Source organism: Hippopotamus amphibius, chromosome 3 (assembly GCF_030028045.1).
Source record: "Hippopotamus amphibius kiboko isolate mHipAmp2 chromosome 3, mHipAmp2.hap2, whole genome shotgun sequence".
Taxonomy (NCBI): Eukaryota; Metazoa; Chordata; class Mammalia; order Artiodactyla; family Hippopotamidae; genus Hippopotamus; species Hippopotamus amphibius.
In genome coordinates, this window is record NC_080188.1 from 198580577 (window position 1) to 198601133 (window position 20557).

Below are 20557 nucleotides of genomic sequence, written 5' to 3' on the forward strand. Positions count from 1 at the left end.
TGTTGGCTTAAACAACAGGAATTAATTCTCTCACAGTCCTGGAGGCTAAAATTCCAGATCAAGGTGCCGTCAGGGTTGGTTTCTGGCGAGACCCGTCTTCTGGCTTCTCTTTGTGTCCTCGCGTGGAAAGAAAGGGCTCCTCTTATAAGGACACCAGTCCTGTTGGGTTAGGGCCCCACCCTACGACCTACAGATCCTATCTCCAAGAATAATGATCGGGGGCCACTGGTGGTGCCCTCAACACAGGGATTTGGGACACGTTTCAGTCTGCAACAGGGGTCTCAGTGTGAGAAGCTGTTTTAACCTCAGGGCAGAGAGTAAATGCCGGAATCGAGAAGGCAGTGCTTGGGACGTCCCTGGTGGCGCAGTGGCTGAGACTCCGCACAGGGGGCCCGGGCTCCATCCCTGGTCAGGGAGCAAGATCCTGCATGCACGCCGCACCTGAGACTGGGGGCAACCAAGTAAATATAGGGGAGGAAGAAAGCAACGCTTGAAGCGAGGTGCTAGGAGGCAAGTTAGTCATTCTTATAAATTTGTTTCTGGGTCATGGACGTCTGAGAATTCGCAGGTACGATCAGACACCAGGACGCTGCAGGCACGCACAGAATTTTGCATGTTCACTGCAGGGGCGTCCAGTTCTCCAGGACAAGGAAGTACCCCGAGCGAGCAGGCTGATTATCTCCAAATCGTTCTTTTGCCGCTGCTGGGGTGGCATCCCTCCAGATTCAGACACAGGCTTTGTCTTGTCTGAAGGGGGTTCTGCCGAGGTTGGGCCCGTGGTCCCACCGCCCCCACTGAGAACACGTCGACCTTCCAGGAGGGGAGAGCGGGCCAGTTGATGGTGGTTGACTTGGGCAGGGAAGAGGTGAGGGGAGCTAGACTGGGACCGAGCGGACGGAAGTCCCCTCCCAGCGGGCACGGGAGGCGCCGTTCTGCCCTCTGGGGGCGTAGCAGCCCGTGTGCGTTTCCACCAGCCCCCTTCCAGATGCCACGGGAGCTTCAGACCTCACGGTAGAAGCTGAGCGACTTCGCAGACAAAGGCAGCCATGGGAGTGGAGATCTCACGACGTGGCAGGATGCTCGAGGTCCAGTCAGGCACGGGGTCTCACCTTCTCGGCATTCGCTTGGGCTGGGTTTCATCTCCGGGAGGTACTTTCAGAACTGGCGGTGGTCACCTTTGCGCTCTCCCCAGCTGGGTCTGAGCGAGAGGGCAGCACCGAGGCGTGGCCCAGGTCTGCTGGAGCGATGGGCGGGGGAACGGTGGTGCCTTTTTCCGCGGTGCCAGTAGTGCCCGCTGACCAGTCTGTAGAGGTTACATCTGGGTTTTAAGGTCCCCGGCCATCGTCATTCAGCCTTTGAGCGCTGAGCAGAGTTCCTCAGATCTGTGCTTCAGACTGCAGTGTAGGAAGTGCCTTTAACAAGTTGCTGAAACCATCAGTTTTCCTGGGGACTGGGGTGGCGGTATGAGCTCACTGCCAAAACATCAGGGGGCAGGTAAACTTGCCTAGTCGTACCCACGCTCCCGTTCCCCTCGGGCTCTGGGTGCCTGGTGCCTCGGAGCCCCTTCTGCTCGGTGACCTTCACCCGTGAGACGCCGCAGGCCCGTCGCGCGAGGCATTTACTTTGGCTCCTTCCCTGCCCCACCCCCTTCCTCTAAATCCCTCTCTCTGTGCCGTTCGTCCTCGTTGGCCAGACCAGGCCGGCCTGCCGTGGCCTCGGCCAAACCACAGACGCGTCAGGAGGCCGGCGCCGCGCTGCGCTCGCCCTGGGAGCCGAGGCCGGCGGGCGGGGGGCGCGGGGCTCCAGCCGGCCGGGCTCCCTCCACGGCCTCGAGCCGCTCGCCACTGCTCGGGTTCCCTCTGGCTCTGCCTTATCGTGTCTCCTTTTCCTCCTCCTTAAATCACTTACCCTGTTGAATGCTGAGGGCTGTGGCCAGTGGCTCCACGCGTGTGCCCAGCGGCTCTGCCACAGCTGGTGGCGTCGAGGGAAGCACAGTTGACGTTGAACTGCGGACCACAGCCGTCTCCGGTCACGGACCGACTGTAACCACTGCAGCAGCTAATGAGCCCCAGCTCTTCAGAGCTGACCTTCCGTGGACCGGAAGTCTCCTCCAGGACAGTGCTTTCCAGTAGAAACGTGGTGCAAGTCACATATATAATTTTAAATGTCCTAGTAGACACATGTTTAAAAAGTAAAACAGGTGGAATTAATTACATGATTTAAATTCAGTATTTCTAAAATATCATTTAAGTATGTAATATAAAATTATTAAGATATAGTGCATTTTTTCATCATACTGAGTCTTTGGAATCTGGTACTAAGCCTTTGAAATCCTGCCGCACATCTCGATTTGGACTGGCTACGTTTCAGGTGCTCCGTGTCTACGTGTACGTGGCCAGCGGCTGCCGTATTACACAGACCTAGGAGGTGATCACCCGGTAACCAAGGGGCCTGGTCACTTGCTTCAGGGGCCAGAGGGGGAGCATCACCCGCCAGTCATGTCACCGGGAGCCGCCGTCGCCGTGGCTGCCTGTCATCGAGTGGCTCCCCTCCAGGGAGGGCCTGGAGGAGATAGTATCAAAGACAGGGAAGAGCAGGGCCTCTGGGGAGCTTTGGGCTGACGTGTTCCCTTGTTCAGATGCACCGACCTAGGCCTCAGCTGGGACAGATTGTCACCTCTGTCGCTTGACCCCAGAACTCAGCATCTTCCCGTTATTAGGAGTCCAGACCTCACGACCACACTTCTGCAGCAAACAAGGGCTGGCGCACAGGCCAGACGCGAAAGGAAACACGTGGTGTGGAACCAGCGAGAAGCGGTCGTTGTTTTCTGCGTACAAACATGGTTCACGTGGTTTAGCCCGTTACCTTCCCTCCTGGACGGGGAGCCGGGGAGGCTGCATCCTGACTCTGAGTGCTGTCCTAAGAGCTGGGACGCCGTGGACATTCTCAAAACTAGAGCAAGGATCGGGACGTCCCCTCCCAGCCCTCAGGGCAGCCTCCCCAAGAGGACACAGTCATCCGTCGTCTCCCGACGTGTTTAGTTACGACGGGCGGGACCAAGCTCTGGGTCCTGCTTTCCTGCCCCTGAAGAGGAGCCGTTTGAGTTGCGGGGGCCGCGGAGCCGTCCGGGGGCGGCATCTGAGGCCCTGGAGTTAGTAAGATGCTGCTTTTGTCTTGACCCGCAGCCGTGCAGCCTGGGCCCCGGAGCCCGTGCGTCACCCTCGCCGCCTGCCACCCCTCGGCGGCCCGGCTGCCGGGTGGGGCCTGCCCGGGGCCTGAGTCACGCTGACTCACCACCACGCGCTGCTGCCTGCCCCGACCCCGGCCTTGGCCCCGGCCGGGGGGCGGATCGAGGGGCGTGTCTTGGTGAGTCTTCCCCGTGGCCCGTCCGATGTTTGTAGGTTCCGTGGGACAGAGGTGCCCTCGTTGGTTCAGCGATGGCCCCGAGAGCCTCCCAGGTCTGACTCCGGCTTCTTTCGCGAGCAGTTGGGGGTTCCATTTCTGGAAGTTGGGTCCACGGTGCGCTCAGAGAGCCTCCTGCTGTCCTGGACCGTGTTTCCATTCAGACGGCGGCGATGCTGAGACGGCGAGCAGGAAGGCCTCGGCCGCGGCGGGGGCTGTAGCATCAGGCTCCCAGTTCCCAAAACGCCACCTGGGAGTGAAAACGATTCCAGAAGAAACAGAAAAACAGCCCAGCTCATAAGCAGCCTATCATACTGCGGATATTCCTCAGAAGAGAAAATTAGGTTTCGTGTACGAAGGTCTCAGCCCTTACGTGGTAAATAACCAGAGAGAGATGGAGTGGCTGCTTCCCCGACTCAGCGTCAGGTCTGACTTCCGAGGACCGTGCTGGGCTGGGGGACCAAGGGTGCCTCCTGCACGTCCTGAGCCGTCGCGCCCTCCCCGTCCGCCAGCCCACGCCCTTGGCCCTCTGGCTCCCTGGCGCTCAGATTCTGCGGGGAGACGCCTGGGAGGGGCGGCCAGTCCTAGCCAAGAGCCACGGGAGTGCTGGCGCTGTTCCCGGGGGGCGGGGCAGGGTGCGCCCGCCCCTGCGCCGCCCGGGGCGGCTCGGGCACAGACGGGGAGTGCGTGGCTGAGCCCCTCCCCGCCCCGTCCTCGTCCCACAGGGGAGAGGCGTGCACCACGGCCGGTGCTGGGAAGCGGGCGGGGCAACAGCAGAGGCGTCGGCGGTCACGCAGCCCTGGACGGAGAGCTGAGTGATGTATTGAAGGAACGATGCGGGGCCGCCGCGCACTGCCGCTCCCTCCCGGCGGCACGGAGAAGCTGGAGGGACCTCCCCGGCGCTCCAGTGGTTAAGACTCCGTGCTTCCAGTGCAGGGATCCCGGGTTCAATCCCTGGTCGGGGAGCTAAGGTCGCACGTGCCGTGTGGTGCGGCCAAAAGAGAAAAATAAGTGAAAAAAAAAGAAGAAACTAGAGAAGTAACAAACGTAACTTAGAAAAGAAAAAAACACGTATCTAAGGGTTCAGCGTGTTCTAACTGAGCGGAATTCCAGACGGGGCGAGCCCTTTTTCCCCCGGAGAGAGAGAATGCTCAGCGGCTTCCGTCGGTGGGCCCGGCGGGCGGGGGTGGGGGTGAACCCTCCGGGGTGAGGGCGAGGAGGAAGCAGCTGGGCGTCGTACAGACTTCCAGAGGCTGCTTGGGAACTGGCGACACGGAGACTTAGTCACAGAGCACGTCCGTCCCCTCCCACCCCTAATTCTTTCCCACGAGGCCTTCCCTGAGAGCACAGAGTGGCCGTGAGCCGATGACCGAGGGCAGGGCCGAGCGATGGGACGGACACCCCTTCCCCGCCCGGGTGCACGGGGCATTCACCGAGCAGCCGGCACAGCACCGCGGGCGCAGGGCCCTTCTCGGGGTGCACGGAGCTGGCCACCGGCAGCGGAGAGGCCTCGGGGGCCCCGCGAGCGGGCGGCTGGGCTGTAGAGCGCGGACAGATCTCTGGGGTCTCACCGTGGTCGCATCCCAAGCCCCACAGGAAGGACAGCCTTGATCCCGCCCCCAAGACGTTTGGAACCGACGTTAACCAAAGTGACGACCAAGCCCAGACCTAGCTCTCCCGCAGGTGAGACTGACTCGGCCCTCGACCCTAGCAGCCGGACGGAGGAAGGGGCACGTCCTTTCCTAGGTGTGCGTGCCACCGTCCACTTACACACAGCATCTGACACATACAGATGTCACTGAAAGAAAAATAGTCAATGGAAGCAGACCGGCAGATGGCTCCCATGTTGGAATTAGCAGACGAGGATTGTCAGATACTTCTAATAGGTATTTTTAAGGATTTGGTACACAAGGTGTCTATTCTTGAACAGACGGAGGATTTAAGCCGAGAACTGGACATTCTGAAAAGAGAAAGTGTATCAGTTCCCACTGAAGCAAGAATTCTTTGGAAACAGACGACCGGTGGTTCTTGGAGAGCAGACACGTAGCAGTTCCAGACTGTAGCCCTTTGTCTGCCCGTGTGCATCGCCGCTTTCACATCAGCTGGGGACTCGAGTCTGCCCACTGGGCACAGGCACCGCGTAAGGGGCACAGCCCCACCCCTCGGGGAGACGTAGCCCCGCCAAGGGGTGCGAGCACACAAGCTCCGCGAGGCAGAGCCAGGGGTGAGTGTAAGGACACGCGAAGAGGGGGCGATGCCTCCTGACCCAGGGACCGTGGAAAGCTTCGTAAAAACTGGGTGTTTGGCCCGGGCCTTGATTTCAAAATGCAGAGCTGGGGGGAAGCCCACGGAGGCAGGCCGGGTCTACGTGCCCTTGTGGTGAGGCCGGGACTCCAGAATCTTCCGCAGACGCAGGGCATCGCACAGTGGTGAGGAGAGCAGCTCCTCGCACAGGCCTGTGCTTCCAAAAAGACATGAGGTGAGCCCGTGGGCTGCCGGGGAGAGCTCCGAGGGGACTGGGATGAGCGGGGGCGGGGGGGGGGGGGGGGCGTGCCGCCCGCGCCCTCCACAGCAGGGTCCTGCGTCTGGATTTGGGTGGGGAATTAAGTCACCCCTTTCTCTGTGTCCTCATGTCTGTGGTCTGTGCTTCTGATTGCGTGTTTTATGTATACCTTTCCCCTCCTTGGAGCGTGAGCTCGTTCCGGACGGTCATTGTCAAGTGTCCCTACTGCTGACGCCGCCCGCCCGTGCACGTTAGCGCCACGCGTGTTTGCCACGCTGACGTGGAGTTGAACCCTGGGCAGAGTTTACAGGACTTAATTCGGAGAGTCTGGCCACAACACGTGTCTGTGCTCTCAGTCGCACGCTTTGCTCACGAGGGCTCACGGACGGTCTCCGGCAGCGGGATGTCGGGTTTTGATTCGATTGTCTCAGCAGCAAGGAGCTAGTGAAGGTTCTGGGAAGTGCCGGGTTGGGCTTCCGGTGATATTCAGTGTATGTTGGAAGGAGGGAGACTGTATAGACCGTGGGGTGCATGGAAGGCTTTCACAGGGGTTCAACTGCAAGGACAATAGGCTCTGGACCAGAGCACAGTAGGAGAAGCGGGAAGGAAGAGAAGGTGGACAGGGTGCTGCTGATACAGTTGGGGGAGGGGGTGCTCCTCGAAGAGGGACGTGAAGAAAAAGGCGTGGAAGACGCATCTGAGGTCTTCAGGATGGCAGGGAAAGCAGGAAACGGGAAATGAGAAGCTTAAGGTGTGGAGAGGATTAGGGGTATGAGGAGCTGGGGAAATGGGGAAATAAGTGTCCTGCAGAGAAAACGCCTTAATTCACCTTCCACCCTGTTCCAGCATGTTGGAGACATCCCTTCCTTGACAAGAGTCATCTTTATTGTCTTGTTTGTGTGACTCAGTCCCTCGTGTGCTAATTCAGACTCACTTCCTCTCTGTTCTGAGGGTGAAAATGAGGAAGGGTCACTGTTCTTACAGTAACTGTCCCAGAATGAAAACTTCACAGCATTCAAAGTAAATGGTGTAAAATGGTGTAAACACGCAAGAGACCATTTCTCTCGTATGTCAGTCGCCCGTGAGCGATGGTTGTCTGGGCTTATACACAGATTGGGTTATAAAAGGATACTAAGTTCTCTCTCCGCGCTCTGGTTGTTGCTGCCCGGCCCTGGCTCTCCGGCTGCAGTCTATGAGAAGCACCTTCAAGCAGAAGGAGAAGGAAGGGGGCAGAGCCAGCTTACGGTGAGCGAGGCTGCTTCCTGCCACACGACAGCCCCGGAGCTCGGAGCTGCCTCTGCTTTGCCTGCTGTCATTAAGCCACTTTCCGTCCCCTGCTGTCTTGATGGGCCAGGCGGGTCCTCTGCAGTCCTCTGATGCACTAGCTGCTAGATTTTTTTTAACCTCTTCTGAAGACTTTCTGTTCTTAACACCTGAAACAACCATGTTTTGGAGGGGACAAGGCCCACCCAGACTCTTTTCTCCCACAGCTCTCGATTCTTCAGAAGCTCCCTGGTGGCGCAGTGGTTAAGAATCCACCTGCCAGTGCAGGGGACATGGGTTTGAGCCCTGGTCCGGGAAGATCCCACATGCAGAGGAGCAACTAAGCCTGTGCGCCACAACTGTTGAGCCCATGTGCTGCAACTACTGAAGCCTGCGTGCCTAGAGCCTGTGCTCTGCAACAAGAGAAGCCACCACAATGAGGAGCCCACGCACCAAAACAAAGAGTAGCCCCCCACTCGCCACAACTAGAGAGAAGCCCGTGCACTACAACCAAGACCCAATGCAGACAAATAAAATTAAAACAAAAAGGAAACTCACCTAGGGACTTCCCTGGTGGTCCAGTGGGTAAGACTTCTCACTCCCAATGCAGGGGGCCTGGGTTCGATCCTGGTCAGGGAACTAGATCCCGCGTACCGCAACTGAGAGCCACAACTAAGAGTCTGCATGCCACAACTAAGAGTCTGCGTGCCGCAACGAAGATCCCATGTGCCACAACTAAGACCCAGCGCAGCCAAATAAATAAATATTAAAAACAAAACAAAAAAACCCCACCGATCTAGATGATTCCTTCTGCCTCTCCCTGCCGCCCCCGAGCTGTGCAGCTTGTGGGATTAGTTCCCCAACCAGGGATTGAACTTGCGCCCTCGGCAGTGGAAGCGCTGAGTCCTCACCACTGGACCCCCAGGGAAGTCCCCTTCTGCCTCTTTCTGTTTCCAACGTCAGTGTCTCCTCTCCTTGCTCCACTCAGTCTATCCGTCAGAACATCGAATCCAAAAGAACAAGTTCTTAAGGGTCTTTTAGGGGCATTTTGCTGCTGCAATAGAGTTCATTTAATATATTTCACCACCACTCCAAGAGTAAAATGACGATATAGGGTTTGGGGGTTTTTAAATCGTAAAACCACAGGACAAAGACTAGGAGAAGGGAGAGACGTAGCCACAGATCTGGCGAAGCTGGAATCAGAATGGCTGGTGTGAACTGACCGACGAGCCTGAAGCTGATCCCGAAGCCAGCAGTGGGATCCCAGGACCCTCAGAGTCTTGCTGATTGGTGACAGCAGCTACCTTTAGAGGGGAAGAGGCGAAACTAAAAACGGGAGGACTGGTTGGAAATTTATATAAGAAACCCTCAGAGTCTCAGATCCCCCCCCTCCTGCCCAAGGAAGACTACCGCCCTTCCCCTCGTCGACAGAAGACTGGAAACTCCGGAGGGAGGAGACCAGGCGATCTCTGTGCTCGTGGGCTCCTGGCACAGCGAAGGCTTGGATTTGGGGCCAGTATTGAGTGAAACTTCACATAGCGAACGTGGAGACCCCCGGTCCTTCCCCAGCCCCGCTCTCAGAACACTGGCCTTATCCCTCCAGGCAGGAGGGTGGGAGATGCATCTCTAGGAAATCTGAGCTGCCCCAGAGAAAAACCTGCACGAATCAGTCACGCCGCGTCGCCGTGTACTGACCCTGTCGCTGAGCCGTCCCACCTCTGCACACAGAGCTTGTGAAGCACTTACCACCAGGGGCCCTGTCTACAGGTGAGCGAACAGCCAGGGGTCACCAGAGATCTGAGAAGGTCTGTAACACGGAAGTCTCACCAGTACAGACAGAAGAAAGGCAAAAAGATTGTAAAGCTGCTCCTCTGAACGAATGAGTGAATGACTGTCTCTGCGAGTTGAGAGAAGAGGTTGCATCCTTGAGAGAAACACCCGTGCGATGTTTCCAAAAGTACCCCGGAAATTAAAATCTTAATGGAGGCAATGGAAGATAAAATTGAGGCCATTGCCCAAAAAGTAGAGTTATATGTATACATGTGTGTGTGTGTATGTGTGTAAATATGTGTATGTAGTGCAGGAAAATAAGAGAAAATCAGAATATCAACTTCAAAATCTATCATCTGAATAACAGTCTAGAAGAGAGAAGTGAAAAATGGAGAGGAGAAAACTATCAAAGAAATAATTAGAGAAAATTTCCCAGAGCTGAAGGGCACGGGCGTCTAGAGGTAAAGGGCCCAGGAGGGCATCCAACCCAGTGGGTACACACGGCCCACACCCAGCCACATCATTAACCATACTTCCTAGCACCAGGGAAGAGGCTCAGCGTTGCCAGAGAGGAAGCAAAAAAACAGGTCACATTCTAAGCACAGGGAATTAGAATGGTAACAGTAGAGGCTTTGCATTCTGAAAGGATATTATTTTCAGCGAAGGATTCACTGGCTGGCCAAAATCTCACATGTAAAATAGAATAAGAACATTTTGTAATGCGTCAGATCGTATAAAGGTTGCTTCCCAAGCGCCCTTTTCCAGGAACCTGCTGGAAGAGGTACTTCACTAAACCGAGAGTAACCCAACAAAGAGGAGGCCTGAGGTTCCAGCGTTAGAGCCAGGTAAACAGGGCCTCAGGAGGGTGGGGCGTGGTCCCAGATGCAGAGGGCAGACCGCTGGGGACAGGGGGCCACGTGGGGCTGCTCCTGAAGGAAGCACAAGCATCGTTCCCTGTGGTTACCCTAGAAGTCAGAGCGAGAGGGCAGCAAAGGGGCCTCTTTCTTTTCTCCTTTATATCTTTATGTAGCGTTCGAGTCTTGACTGTAGCATACATTGATCGTCTGATTGTTTTTTTGAGAAAGAAAATATGTTCCCTCTGCTGGGGATGCTCAACCCTCCGTTCATGACAGCAGAGCTTTCCTTTGGTTCAGAACCTGCAAAGGAATTCCTCTAAGGAAACCTTTGAATCATCCAGCCAAACGTGCTCAGTCATTAGGCTCACGCTTTCTTACTATGGAAGAGTCTGTGACTTGGGAGGGCACATCTTTGGGGCCTGGAGGAACTGACATCTCTCCAAGAAGAGAAACGCCCCTCCCCCACCTGGGTATTGGGCTTTCCGTCAATGCAGAGCACAGGGAGGGTTTCTTTGGGGTTGGTGGCCTGCAGAGTCCTCTTTGTCCGTAAGTGTCTTCTCTGCTCCAAGGCCTCGATTACCAGTAATTAATCTCCGGTGGAAGGTTCAGTGGAAGGACAGGCTTCTTGAGTCTTTGACCTGAGAGACCCCGCTGGAAATGGTTTGTTTGTTTGCCAGAGATCTTAACTTGACCCAGGAGAGATGATAGGATCGTAAAACCAAAATCGATCATTCCTCCTCAGTATCTTGTCTGTAATGTTGGAGGTGGGGGGATATTTTAGGCCAGGACAAATGTGAGATGTAATACATGTCACAAGGGCGGGGGCGAGGGGGAAGGGCGGGCGTGAGAGGTGGATTGTCGTTTAATAACAGCCATATTTCATAGTCATAAAGCTGAGCTCGCTCTGGAGTGTGGTCTAATCCCTGTGCTTTCTTTGCTGTTTCTCAGCGTATCGGGATTAATCCCTGCAGAGCAACAAGTCAAACATCCAAACCACCCACTTTCCTATTCCCAGCAAATGAATCAGGGAGGCCAGCTGCAATCTGGGCCAAGCACTTAGATAACTTGTAGGTCTGATTTTTGTTCCATGATATGAAACTCAAAATAAATCAAAAGGGAAAAGTTTTCCAGATACCAGCTAATTCATGAACAACACCTCCAGCCTCCTCAGCACACACGCAAAGCTGATGAACAAAACCACTGCGGACGCAGATGCGAGGGTTTAGAGATAATTCCCACGGACACGGATTCTCGCGTGCTGCTGTCTAACTCAAGTCCCGTGTTCAACTTGAGGCTCTGAAACGGAACATGGAGCTTCTGGATAACTTTTTAGGGTCCAGAAGTAAGAAATAGGAATGGGGAAAGGCTTGGGAGACGGGACCTTTGAAAAAACAGATTGTAGGAAATGGAATTTGAGCTTTGAAAATAACGTGTGAACAAAAGGAAACGTGTGCTAGCGAGCACGGATGGTACAAGAGGAGATTGGTGTGAATGGGAGAGGAGGCATTTCGTTCAGAGGTTAAGAATGAACGTTCTGACTGTGCAACTTGTCGGACACAAAGGTCCGTTGCCAAGGGACTGGGGGAGAGTGACCGAGGCTCTCTGAGTGTACGGACCAGGGTTGGTTGTTTTCTTTTTTCTTTTTGTTTCAACATGTATGTATGTATGTATGTATTACCTTTGACTGCGTCCGGTCTTCGTTGTAGCACGCGGGATCTTCGCCACGGCGCACAGGCTCCTCATTGTGGCGCACAGGCTTCTGTCTAGGTGTGGCCTGCAGGCTCCAGAGTGCGTGGGCTATGTAGTTGCGCTGTGGCATGTGGAATCTTAGTTCCCGACCAGGGGTTGAACCCGCCTCCCCTGCATTGGAAGGCGGATTCTTAACCACTGGACCACCAGGGACGTCCCCAGGGTGCTTGATACAAAGACATACAGACAGATGTTTAATGACAGTATTTCCCAGATACCACACATCTGATGTTCCAGGCATTTGGCAGAAAAATGAAGCCATTCAGCACACGTTTGGCCCCTCTGCTTGGCCCCCGCACCTGAAGTGGGGTTCGTTTAGCAGAAGAGCCGTACGTGCTGTTAAGAAGCGGGACCTGGTCGCAGGATGGGGTGGACCCGGTCGTGAGGGGGGCAGGGGGAGTGATAGGTCCAAGCAGCCCTGGACGAGACCGGACATTTTCTGGCCCTTGTTGTCAGGTGTGGACAGATTCAGCAAAGGGAGCGGAAATACCTAGAGAGCACCTCCAGAAATAAACAAAGATACGATGATTCTCTTTATAGGGACGGAAGAAGGGTTTGTATGACTAGACTGATCCAAGAATTACCTGTCTCTGTAATATACCTTTCTGTTAAGGAGATGTAACATCTTCCTTGATCAGATAGAGCTAGTCCGTTTTTTTGTTTTTTTTTTTTAATTCAAATTTAATTTTGGGGGCTTCCCTGGTGGCGCAGTGGTTAAGAATCCACCTGCCAACGCAGGGGACATGGGTTCAATCCCTGGTCTGGGAAGATCCTACATGCCGCAGAGCAGCGAAGCCCACGCGCCACAACGACGGAGCCTGCGCTCTAGAGCCCGTGCTCCGCAACAAGAGAAGCCCACGCACCGCAAGAGAGAGTAGTCCCTGCTCTCTGCAACTAGAGAAAGCCTGCGTGCAGCAACGAAGATCCAACGCAGCCAAAAATAAAGAAATAGAATTTTAAAAATTAAAAAAAATTAATTTTTATTATACATTGGAGTATAGTGGATTTACAATGTTGCGTTTGCTTTAGCTGTAAGGAGACTTGATTCAGTTAGAAATACACGTGTATCTATTCCTTTTCCGATTCTTTTCCCACGTAGGTTATGACAGTGTCGAGTAGATGTTCCCTGTGTAGTCCCTTCGTTTTATGAAAGAACGTCACCGATGTTTAAATCACGCTTTGCGTTGCTGGCAAACCCAGGACTAAGCCCCAGGCTTTCCCCTTTCCCCTGCGGCCGCGCTGCCCCCAGGTGGGAGCTTCGTCTCTCTCCTGGCCCCTGCGCTGACGCGGGCCTCTCTCCCCTGCCCCGCAGCTGGGATGAGAGCAGCTCCATCAGCAGCGGGCTCAGCGATGCCTCCGACAACCTCAGCTCGGAAGAGTTCAACGCCAGCTCCTCGCTCAACTCCCTGCCGACCACGCCCACGGCCTCCCGCCGGAGCTCCGCTATCGTGGTATGTGGCTGTACCGCCGCCGGGCGCCTTCTCCAGGCCACCCTCGGGGCAGACCATCCCTGCCTCCGCGCAGGGTGGCACCTGCGCTCACCCACTCCGTGGGACTGGTTCCCACGTTCCCTTGGCCAAGTCCTTCTCGAGCTGTCGGAAAGAAACCCCTAGGTGCCAGTCAGTCACCTAAGACGTGAGCTGCTGCCTGGAGGGTGGGCCTCTGTTGAGCGCCCATGCCAGTTCGCAGGGGTGCCCTACGCGCTGTCCCACCGGGAGCGGAGACGCGGCCCGGGGTCCCTGCGCTGTCCCTTCGCTGTCCCACCGGGAGCGGAGACGCGGCCCGGGGTCCCTGCGCTGTCCCTTCGCTGTCCCACTGGGAGCGGAGACGCGGCCCGGGGTCCCTGCGCTGTCCCTTCGCTGTCCCACCGGGAGCGGAGACGCGGCCCGGGGTCCCTGCGCTGTCCCTTCGCTGTCCCACTGGGAGCGGAGACGCGGCCCGGGGTCCCTGCGCTGTCCCTTCGCTGTCCCACCGGGAGCGGAGACGCGGCCCAGGGTCCCTGCGCTGTCCTCTCTGGCAGCCGGGGGTGCGGTGAGCCCGGCTCACTGGCTGCTCTGGAGGAGGAGGGCCACCCTCGCGGCCCCCACCCGAGCGTCCCCTCTGCCCTCTCTCATCTTCAGCTGCGCACAGACTCCGAGAAGCGCTCACTGGCAGAGAGCGGGCTGAGCTGGTTCAGTGAGTCAGAGGAGCAGGCCCCCAAGAAGCTGGAGTACGACAGCGGCAGCCTGAAGATGGAGCCCGGGGCGTCCAAGTGGCGGCGAGAGCGGCCCGAGAGCTGCGGCGACCCGTCCAAGGTCGGTGAACTGAAGAAGCCCGTCACACTGGGGCACCCTGGGTCCCTGAAGAAGGGCAAGACGCCGCCGGTGGCCGTCACCTCCCCCATCACGCACACGGCGCAGAGCGCCCTCAAGGTTGCAGGTGAGCCGAGTGACAAGGGACCGGGTGGGGGGGCGGGGCGCAGGGCCGAGTCCCGCTTCTCTGGCCGCTCCCCCTCCTCACGGCCGTTCACCCTGCATGCTGTTCCCACACGCCATCGGCCCTGGTCCCCAGGCCGTCCCGGGTCAGGGAGGATGGGCAGTGTGATGTGCGTGGTGCAGATGCAGGCGCACGAACGCCACGGCTTAAAGCCCGGGCGCAGGTGTAGGCGGGAGGGCTGGGGGCCGGGTCTCGGTCTGACCTCCTGCGCACGCTGTCCGATGGTTCCTTTCCTCTCCCAGATGCGCGGGTGATGTGCTTATCTTCCCGAGGGTCCAGTTCGCCACCCCAGGGAGGCCCTGACACGGTGTCAGCACGTGCGGCTCCCGGCGTGGCCCTTGGTGACTCCCGGCCTCGGCCAGGCCCCCCTCCAGGCTCTAATGGCCAGCAGACGCAGCCGAGGCCCGTCCTTTGCTCACCGCCCCACTTCCCTCCCGGGACCGGTTGTCAGACGTAACTCCTCCCCGGCCACCTCTGTGGTTGTCTTTGCCGATTCAACCGGAGTGGGACATCCTCCCCTGGGAGCAGAAAACAGCAAACACGAAACAAAACAAGTGACTGGAGCTCAGTCCCACCCGCGTGCCCTCCCGTCTGGCGAGAAGGGCCCTCAGCCTGCAGGGCTCCTGCTCACGCGCCCCGCCTCTGTCAGGTCCTAGAGCCCCACGGCCCCTCCTCCCGGGGCGGGAGACGCGGGCCTCCCCACCGCTGCTCACGCCTGTCTGCCCTCCACAGGCAAACCCGAGGGCAAGGCCGCCGACAAGGGCAAGCTGGCGGTGAAGGGCGCGGGCCTGCAGCGCTCCTCCTCAGACGCCGGCCGTGACCGCCTGGGTGACGCCAAGAAGCCTCCCTCGGGCATCGCGCGCCCGTCCACGTCGGGGTCCTTCGGTTACAAGAAGCCCCCTCCTGCCACGGGCACGGCCACCGTCGTGCAGACCGGGGGCTCAGCCACGCTCGGCAAGGTCCAGAAGTCCTCGGGCATCCCTGTGAAGCCAGCGAACGGACGCAAGACCAGCCTGGACGTGTCCAACAGCGTGGAGCCCGGCTTCCTGGCTCCGGGCGCCCGTTCCAACATCCAGTACCGCAGCCTGCCCCGGCCGGCCAAGTCCAGCTCCATGAGCGTGACCGGCGGGCGGGCCGGCCCCCGGCCCGTGAGCAGCAGTGTCGACCCCAGCCTCCTCAGCGCCAGGCAGGGCAGCCTCACCCCCTCCCGGCTGAAGGAGCCCTCCAGAGTGGCCGGCGGGCGGGCCGCCCCGGCCCCTGTCAACCAGACAGACCGGGAGAAGGAGAAGGCCAAGGCCAAGGCTGTGGCCCTGGACCCAGACAGCATCTCCCTGAAGAGCATCGGCTCCCCGGAGACCACACCCAAAAGCCAAGCGGGCCAGCCCCCGGCCCCCAAGTTGGCAGAGCTGCCCCCTACTCCCCTCAGGTACCCGGGCAGGCTGGCGCCTCCTGTTTCCCCGCCCGGCACCCTCCCAAAGTCCTGGCGCTCCCTAGGCGGGGCAGCCTGCCCCACCGCTGCCTCCGGGCCTCCCCTCCTCCCTCTGGTGCTGTGTTCCTCCTCCCTCTTTCAGAGCTGTTCTCAGTGCCCTCTGCTTCGCTCTGAGCCTCTCTGAGCACTTGCCCTGGTGGTTTTGCTGTTTATTTTCACAGCATTTAGTTCACACCCATTTGTGTGTAAACCCACCCTTGTCTCCCTTTGTTAAGACTTGACGGTGCCCGGCTCAGATCTCCCCCCCCCCGTTTCACAGCAGCACCGAGAGAAGCCCCCATACTTTGCAAAGAGCCTGAAAGCAAGGAGACAGCAGTAGGATTTGGCTAAGAGCCCACCTGCCTGTTGCCCTCTAACTCCGTGACCCTAAATGTTCTCTTCTGTCTCCACTTCTCCCAGGACCACGGCTAAGAGCTTTGCGAAGCCACCCTCCCTCGCCAACCTGGACAAGGTCAACTCCAACAGCCTGGATCTCCCAGCGTCCAGTGACGCCCACGTGCCGAAGGTCCCAGACCTGCACGCCCCCGGCCCGGCCGCCGGGGGCCCCCTCCCATCCTGCTTCACCCCCAGCCCAGCCCCCACCCTCAACATCAACTCCGCCAGCTTCTCCCAGGGCCTGGAGCTCATGAGCAGTTTCAGCATCCCCAAAGAGCCCCGCATGTACCCCAAGCTCTCAGGCCTGCACAGGAGCATGGAGTCCCTCCAGATGCCTATGAGCCTGCCCGGCACCTTCCCCAGCAGCGCCCCCGTCCCTGTGGCCCCCACGCCTCCCGCCGCGCCCGCAGAGGAGGACGCCGAAGCGCTGACCTGGAGCGGGAGCCCCAGAGCCGGAGCGCCGGACAGGTGGGTGGGCGGGGCCGCGCCTGAGCCCGCCCTTGCCTCGGGGCCGTGCGACGGCGCAGGACGTAGCCTCTCCTGCCTCCCGGCAGCTCTGTGGAGCAAGATCTCGCTTCTGTGTTTAAATCCTGGTTCTCGCCTCCTACGTGGGAAAGCAGTGCCCGGGCGTCCGGTGACACGTCCCAGCGCCCGTGACCGGGGTGACCGCCGTCCCAAGCTTCTGCTTCCTGGTCCTTGGCCCCCAGTCCTGCCCGTTATGTCACATCCTGGTTTTCATCCACCGCAATGTGACCTTTAAAAGCGAATCAGAGGGGGTTCCCTGGCGGTCCGGGGGTTAGGGCTCCACACTTTCACTGCTGAGAGCCCGGGGTTCAATCCCTGCTTGGGAAAGAAGGGAAAAACTAATCAGAGAGAAACGCCGCACAGCTCGGGTAGATGTCTCAAATCCTGAGCCCCGAGGCGGCTGTGGCGGCCCTCCCCTTCACGTGTGGCGGGGAGGGGCTCACCGTCGGAGGCCCTGAGCCCCAGCGTTGCAGCCGTCAGACCCCTGGTCCCCAGCCCGCGTCCCCGATGAACCCACGTGCTCCTCTTTCCCTCCACAGTAATCAGCGGGCTCGGAACACCCTCCCCAAGAAGGGGCTCAGGTAACCCCTCAGTGTGTTTCTCGTTCCTACACCTGGGCTCCTGGTAACTCGCCCAGCCCCGGGCCCCGGTCGTGAACGCCGTGCCCCTTTAGGCCGAGGCGTGTGTGTGCGGTGCCCGCACATCCTCCCGGGCGCCCACCCAGGCTCACTGTGCGTCACCTGGTAGCCAGGGTTCTGTCCTGGTGGTGGAGGTCCCTGCGGCGGCCTGCGCTGTCCGCGTCCCGCCAGGACCTCCCCCCCGGTCACGCGGGTGGGCACCCCCGCTCCGCCTCCGCCCCCGCGGCAGTAGGTGCTGCCGTCCGGCGACCCCTCCAGCCGGGCGCCCGTGGCCGGAACCACCGAGCTCTTTCCTGAGCCTCGGGGAGGACGGCCTGGGGGTCCTCCGTCCTCTCCGCCCTGCCTCGGGGAGCCCTGCGGGGACGCCCCCAGCCCTCGCGCCCTTCCCACGGTCGGAGAGGGTGCTGCTCTCGGGCCCCCCCCGCCAGGCGGCCCCCGCTGCCGGCACACCCGCCCCCGCTGAGCTCGGGAGGCGGACGCCCAGACCCAGCGCGCGGCTGCCGCCCGCAGGTACCAGCTGCAGTCCCAGGAGGAGGCCAGGGAGAGGCGACACTCCCACACGGCCGGCGGGCCGCCCGAGTCCGACGACCAGTCCGAGCTGTCCGTGCCCCTGGGCGCCAAGGGCCAGCTCACCAGCGCAGGTCAGCGTCTGCCGTCGCCGCCGCCGTGCGGGGAGGCCGGGCAGCGGGGCCCTGGGTTTCGTCTCACACTTGGCTCGCGCCGTACCGGCTGGTTCACGGGCCTCGGTGCATCCGTCCGACGTGAGACGGACGGCCACGTGCGCCGAGACCCCGAACCGAGAGGTGGCCCCTGGGCACAGCTTGCGGGGTCCGCGCGGCACCAGAGAGTCTGCGTGTTGGCACGGAAAAGCTGTACGCCGAGGCCCAGAGCAGAACCTGGTGCAGCCAGAAGGGAGCTGCCCCACCCAGCACCGCGACAGTGTCGGGCGGGTGGGGAGGCGAGAGGGCGGGCGGCAGAGCGCGGAGGTGGGACCGGCGTAGCCCTGGAGGCAGGGCTGGAGGAGACCGTGCTGGCCACGCTCTTCCTGGCCTTTGAGGAGAAGGGGGTGCTTGTAAGGAGGCGACTGCTTCAGAGACCGGAGGGGTGGAGGCAGGGGCTCACGGCCCTGCTTCCTGGGGGCCGAGGGCTGGGGGGGCCCCTTGAGGACAGTGCCCGGCCCGGCCTGTCGCTTCCTCGCTGCGTCTGCAACTCCGCGGCCTCCTTCCGCCGGGTGAAGGCAGGCACTGAGCGAGACCCGAGGACCTGTGACACGCCTGCGGGGAGACTGGGGGATTTGAGAAAACTGGGAGTCGGGGTCATCTTGCTAGAGAAGGGAGCGGTGCTGAAGGGAAGGTCGTCTGGTCCCTGAAAGGCCATTAAAGGGAGAGCAGGGCAGCTCGCTCTCACCTCCTTGGAGACCGCACAGGAGGATGAGGGACCAGGCCAGGCCGTGGTCATCGCCTCGCGTGTGCTGGAGGGCCCCGAGAGAGGTGGGGCCTTCTTCTCCCGGGTCTTCGTGGAGACTGGACGTCCACGGAGTAGCCAAGGAGCCCCCCCGGGCGTCCACCCTGAGAGGCAGGGGCCAAGGGGCAGGGCTGCGGGCCAGCAGGGCTGCACAGCCTCCCCGACACGCTCCCCGGCTCTGACCTTCCAGCCAGGGTAACGCGGGGCACGGGCCGTGTTTGGTGAGGCCCCCAGAGCGGCGTGCTTCGTGGGGTCCCGCTCGCCTCCGCGGTGCCTGGCGTGCGCCCCACAGCCTGGCCCCCGTCTCTCGTTGGCTCTTCATCGCTCGGATCTCAGTCTTGCTCTGAACGCTCAGGCCTCGCCGGCCGCCCGTCGTGTGCTGGGGAAACACGATACCCCGTTTTCACGGGCGCCTCCACGTGATGTGACGTTTTCAGAAAAGCTGCCAGGCCCCCAGCCTGACCTTCGAAAGCAACACCTCCAGGGCAGACAGGCCCAAGGGCAGGGCTTTCAGACAGGCCACGCTCTTCGCCCCTGGTTCAGACGCAGGGTCCTCGTAGGGCTTGCCCTCCCAGCCCCGGCCGCCCGCACACCCCCGCCCGCCCGCCTCCTCTCCCGCCCCTTCGTTCCCCTCTGCTCCTGGCGACCCACCCCCCACCCCGGGACCGAGAGCTGACGCCCCTGCCTCTTCTCCCACCACCCCTCCCCTCCTGTCCCCCACCCTCTGTCCTTCCAGTGAGTCCCACTGCGGCCACCACGCCAAGAATCACCCGCTCCAGCAGCATCCCCACCCATGAGGCGGCCTTCGAGCTGTACAGCGGCTCCCAAACGGGGAGCACCCTGTCCCTGGCCGAGAGACCCAAGGGGATGATCCGGTCAGGATCCTTCCGAGACCCCGCGGACGACGGTGAGACTTCACGCCAGCGCGGTTCACGCTCATTCCAGTGCTGGGGGTCCCCTCCCCCACCCCCACCTCCACCGCCGCCGCCGCCGTCACCCCGCACACGTGTCTGATTCGCAGAACGTCCCGTCGGGCCATGTCAGCTCTTTCTGCCCGTCTCTTTGAAGGGTCTGGGGGCCCAGAAACCTTGGGTGGCACCATCCAGCCCTGGGCTTTGGGGGCGGGGGAGGGAGGCAGCATGGACGGCGCCCTCGGAGCGCTGCGCCACCGTCCTCCCATCCCCCCGGTCGTCAGAGGACAGGCCCCCTCACAGGGACGCAGCGGCGGCTCTGCAACCTGTAGGAGAATTAGGCATCCCATCCCTCTTTCGAGAATGTTCTGAAGACCCGCCTCAGGGTGGCCCCCTGGGCCTGGCGGGCAGCGCTGAGGCGGGCTTCCGGGGCGTGAGCCTGGGCGACGTCAGGGCGCTCATCCCGGGGGCGCTCCGTGCCGACGTGCTCCGGGCCTCTCCGTAGGGCTGTCGTTTGTGAGGAATCAGAATGGGTGTCTGGCCCTTGGAGGTTTTTTTATCCGAATGGTGCCCACTGAGAAGAGGGGCGCAGGCAGAACGGCTGTCCCTCTGGCAGCTCTGATGAGAACTGCCTCTTCTGCAGCCACACTGCCCTCCTGATGGGGGAGGAGGGGACGCCTGCCGGGAGCGTCTCCTCGGCCGGAACCCTGCGCGGTCGGAGGAGCAGGCCGTGCCCGGGGCCCGCGCCCGGCGGATGGAGAGCCTGGGCCCCCGGGGAAGCCCGCGCGGCCCGACCCGCGTCCTCGGCGGGGCAGACGGCCGGGCCCTCTGTCCTGTCCTCCCTGTCTGCTCCAGAATCAGAACCCAAACTCCCACCTGGGGGCCCGGGACCCGCCCCCGCCGAGCCCTGTGCTGACCCCCTGTGTTCCGCTTCTCTTGCAGTTCACGGCTCGGCGCTGTCCTTGGCCTCCAGTGCCTCCTCCACCTACTCCTCAGTAAGAGCCTCGCCCCCTGCCCCCACCCGCCTGCGCCCGGGGCCCTTCTGGGGGTGGGGGTGGGGGGCGGGGCCCCTGGAGCTCAGGGCCCGTCCCGGGCGCTTCTCGGCCTCGCTGCCAGTCCCTGAGCAGCCCTGGCAG

General features: G+C 60.4%; 1 protein-coding gene across 6 annotated transcripts in view; it reads left to right on the forward strand.

The window, feature by feature from the left end:
- Positions 1–20557, forward strand: part of NAV1 (neuron navigator 1) — a 203793-nt gene that overhangs the window by 160108 nt on the left and 23128 nt on the right. For 4 of the 6 annotated variants that reach the window (XM_057728533.1, XM_057728534.1, XM_057728536.1 and 1 more), the window contains 8 exons: positions 12857–12995; positions 13665–13962; positions 14752–15445; positions 15908–16351; positions 16948–16989; positions 17557–17687; positions 19247–19417; positions 20364–20416. In XM_057728533.1, coding sequence (XP_057584516.1) covers positions 12857–12995; positions 13665–13962; positions 14752–15445; positions 15908–16351; positions 16948–16989; positions 17557–17687; positions 19247–19417; positions 20364–20416 — 1972 coding nt within the window. Of the gene's footprint in view, positions 1–3883; positions 5882–12856; positions 12996–13664; positions 13963–14751; positions 15446–15907; positions 16352–16947; positions 16990–17556; positions 17688–19246; positions 19418–20363; positions 20417–20557 lie in introns of those variants that run through there. The other 2 variants (XM_057728538.1, XM_057728535.1) reach the window with 2 other exon arrangements.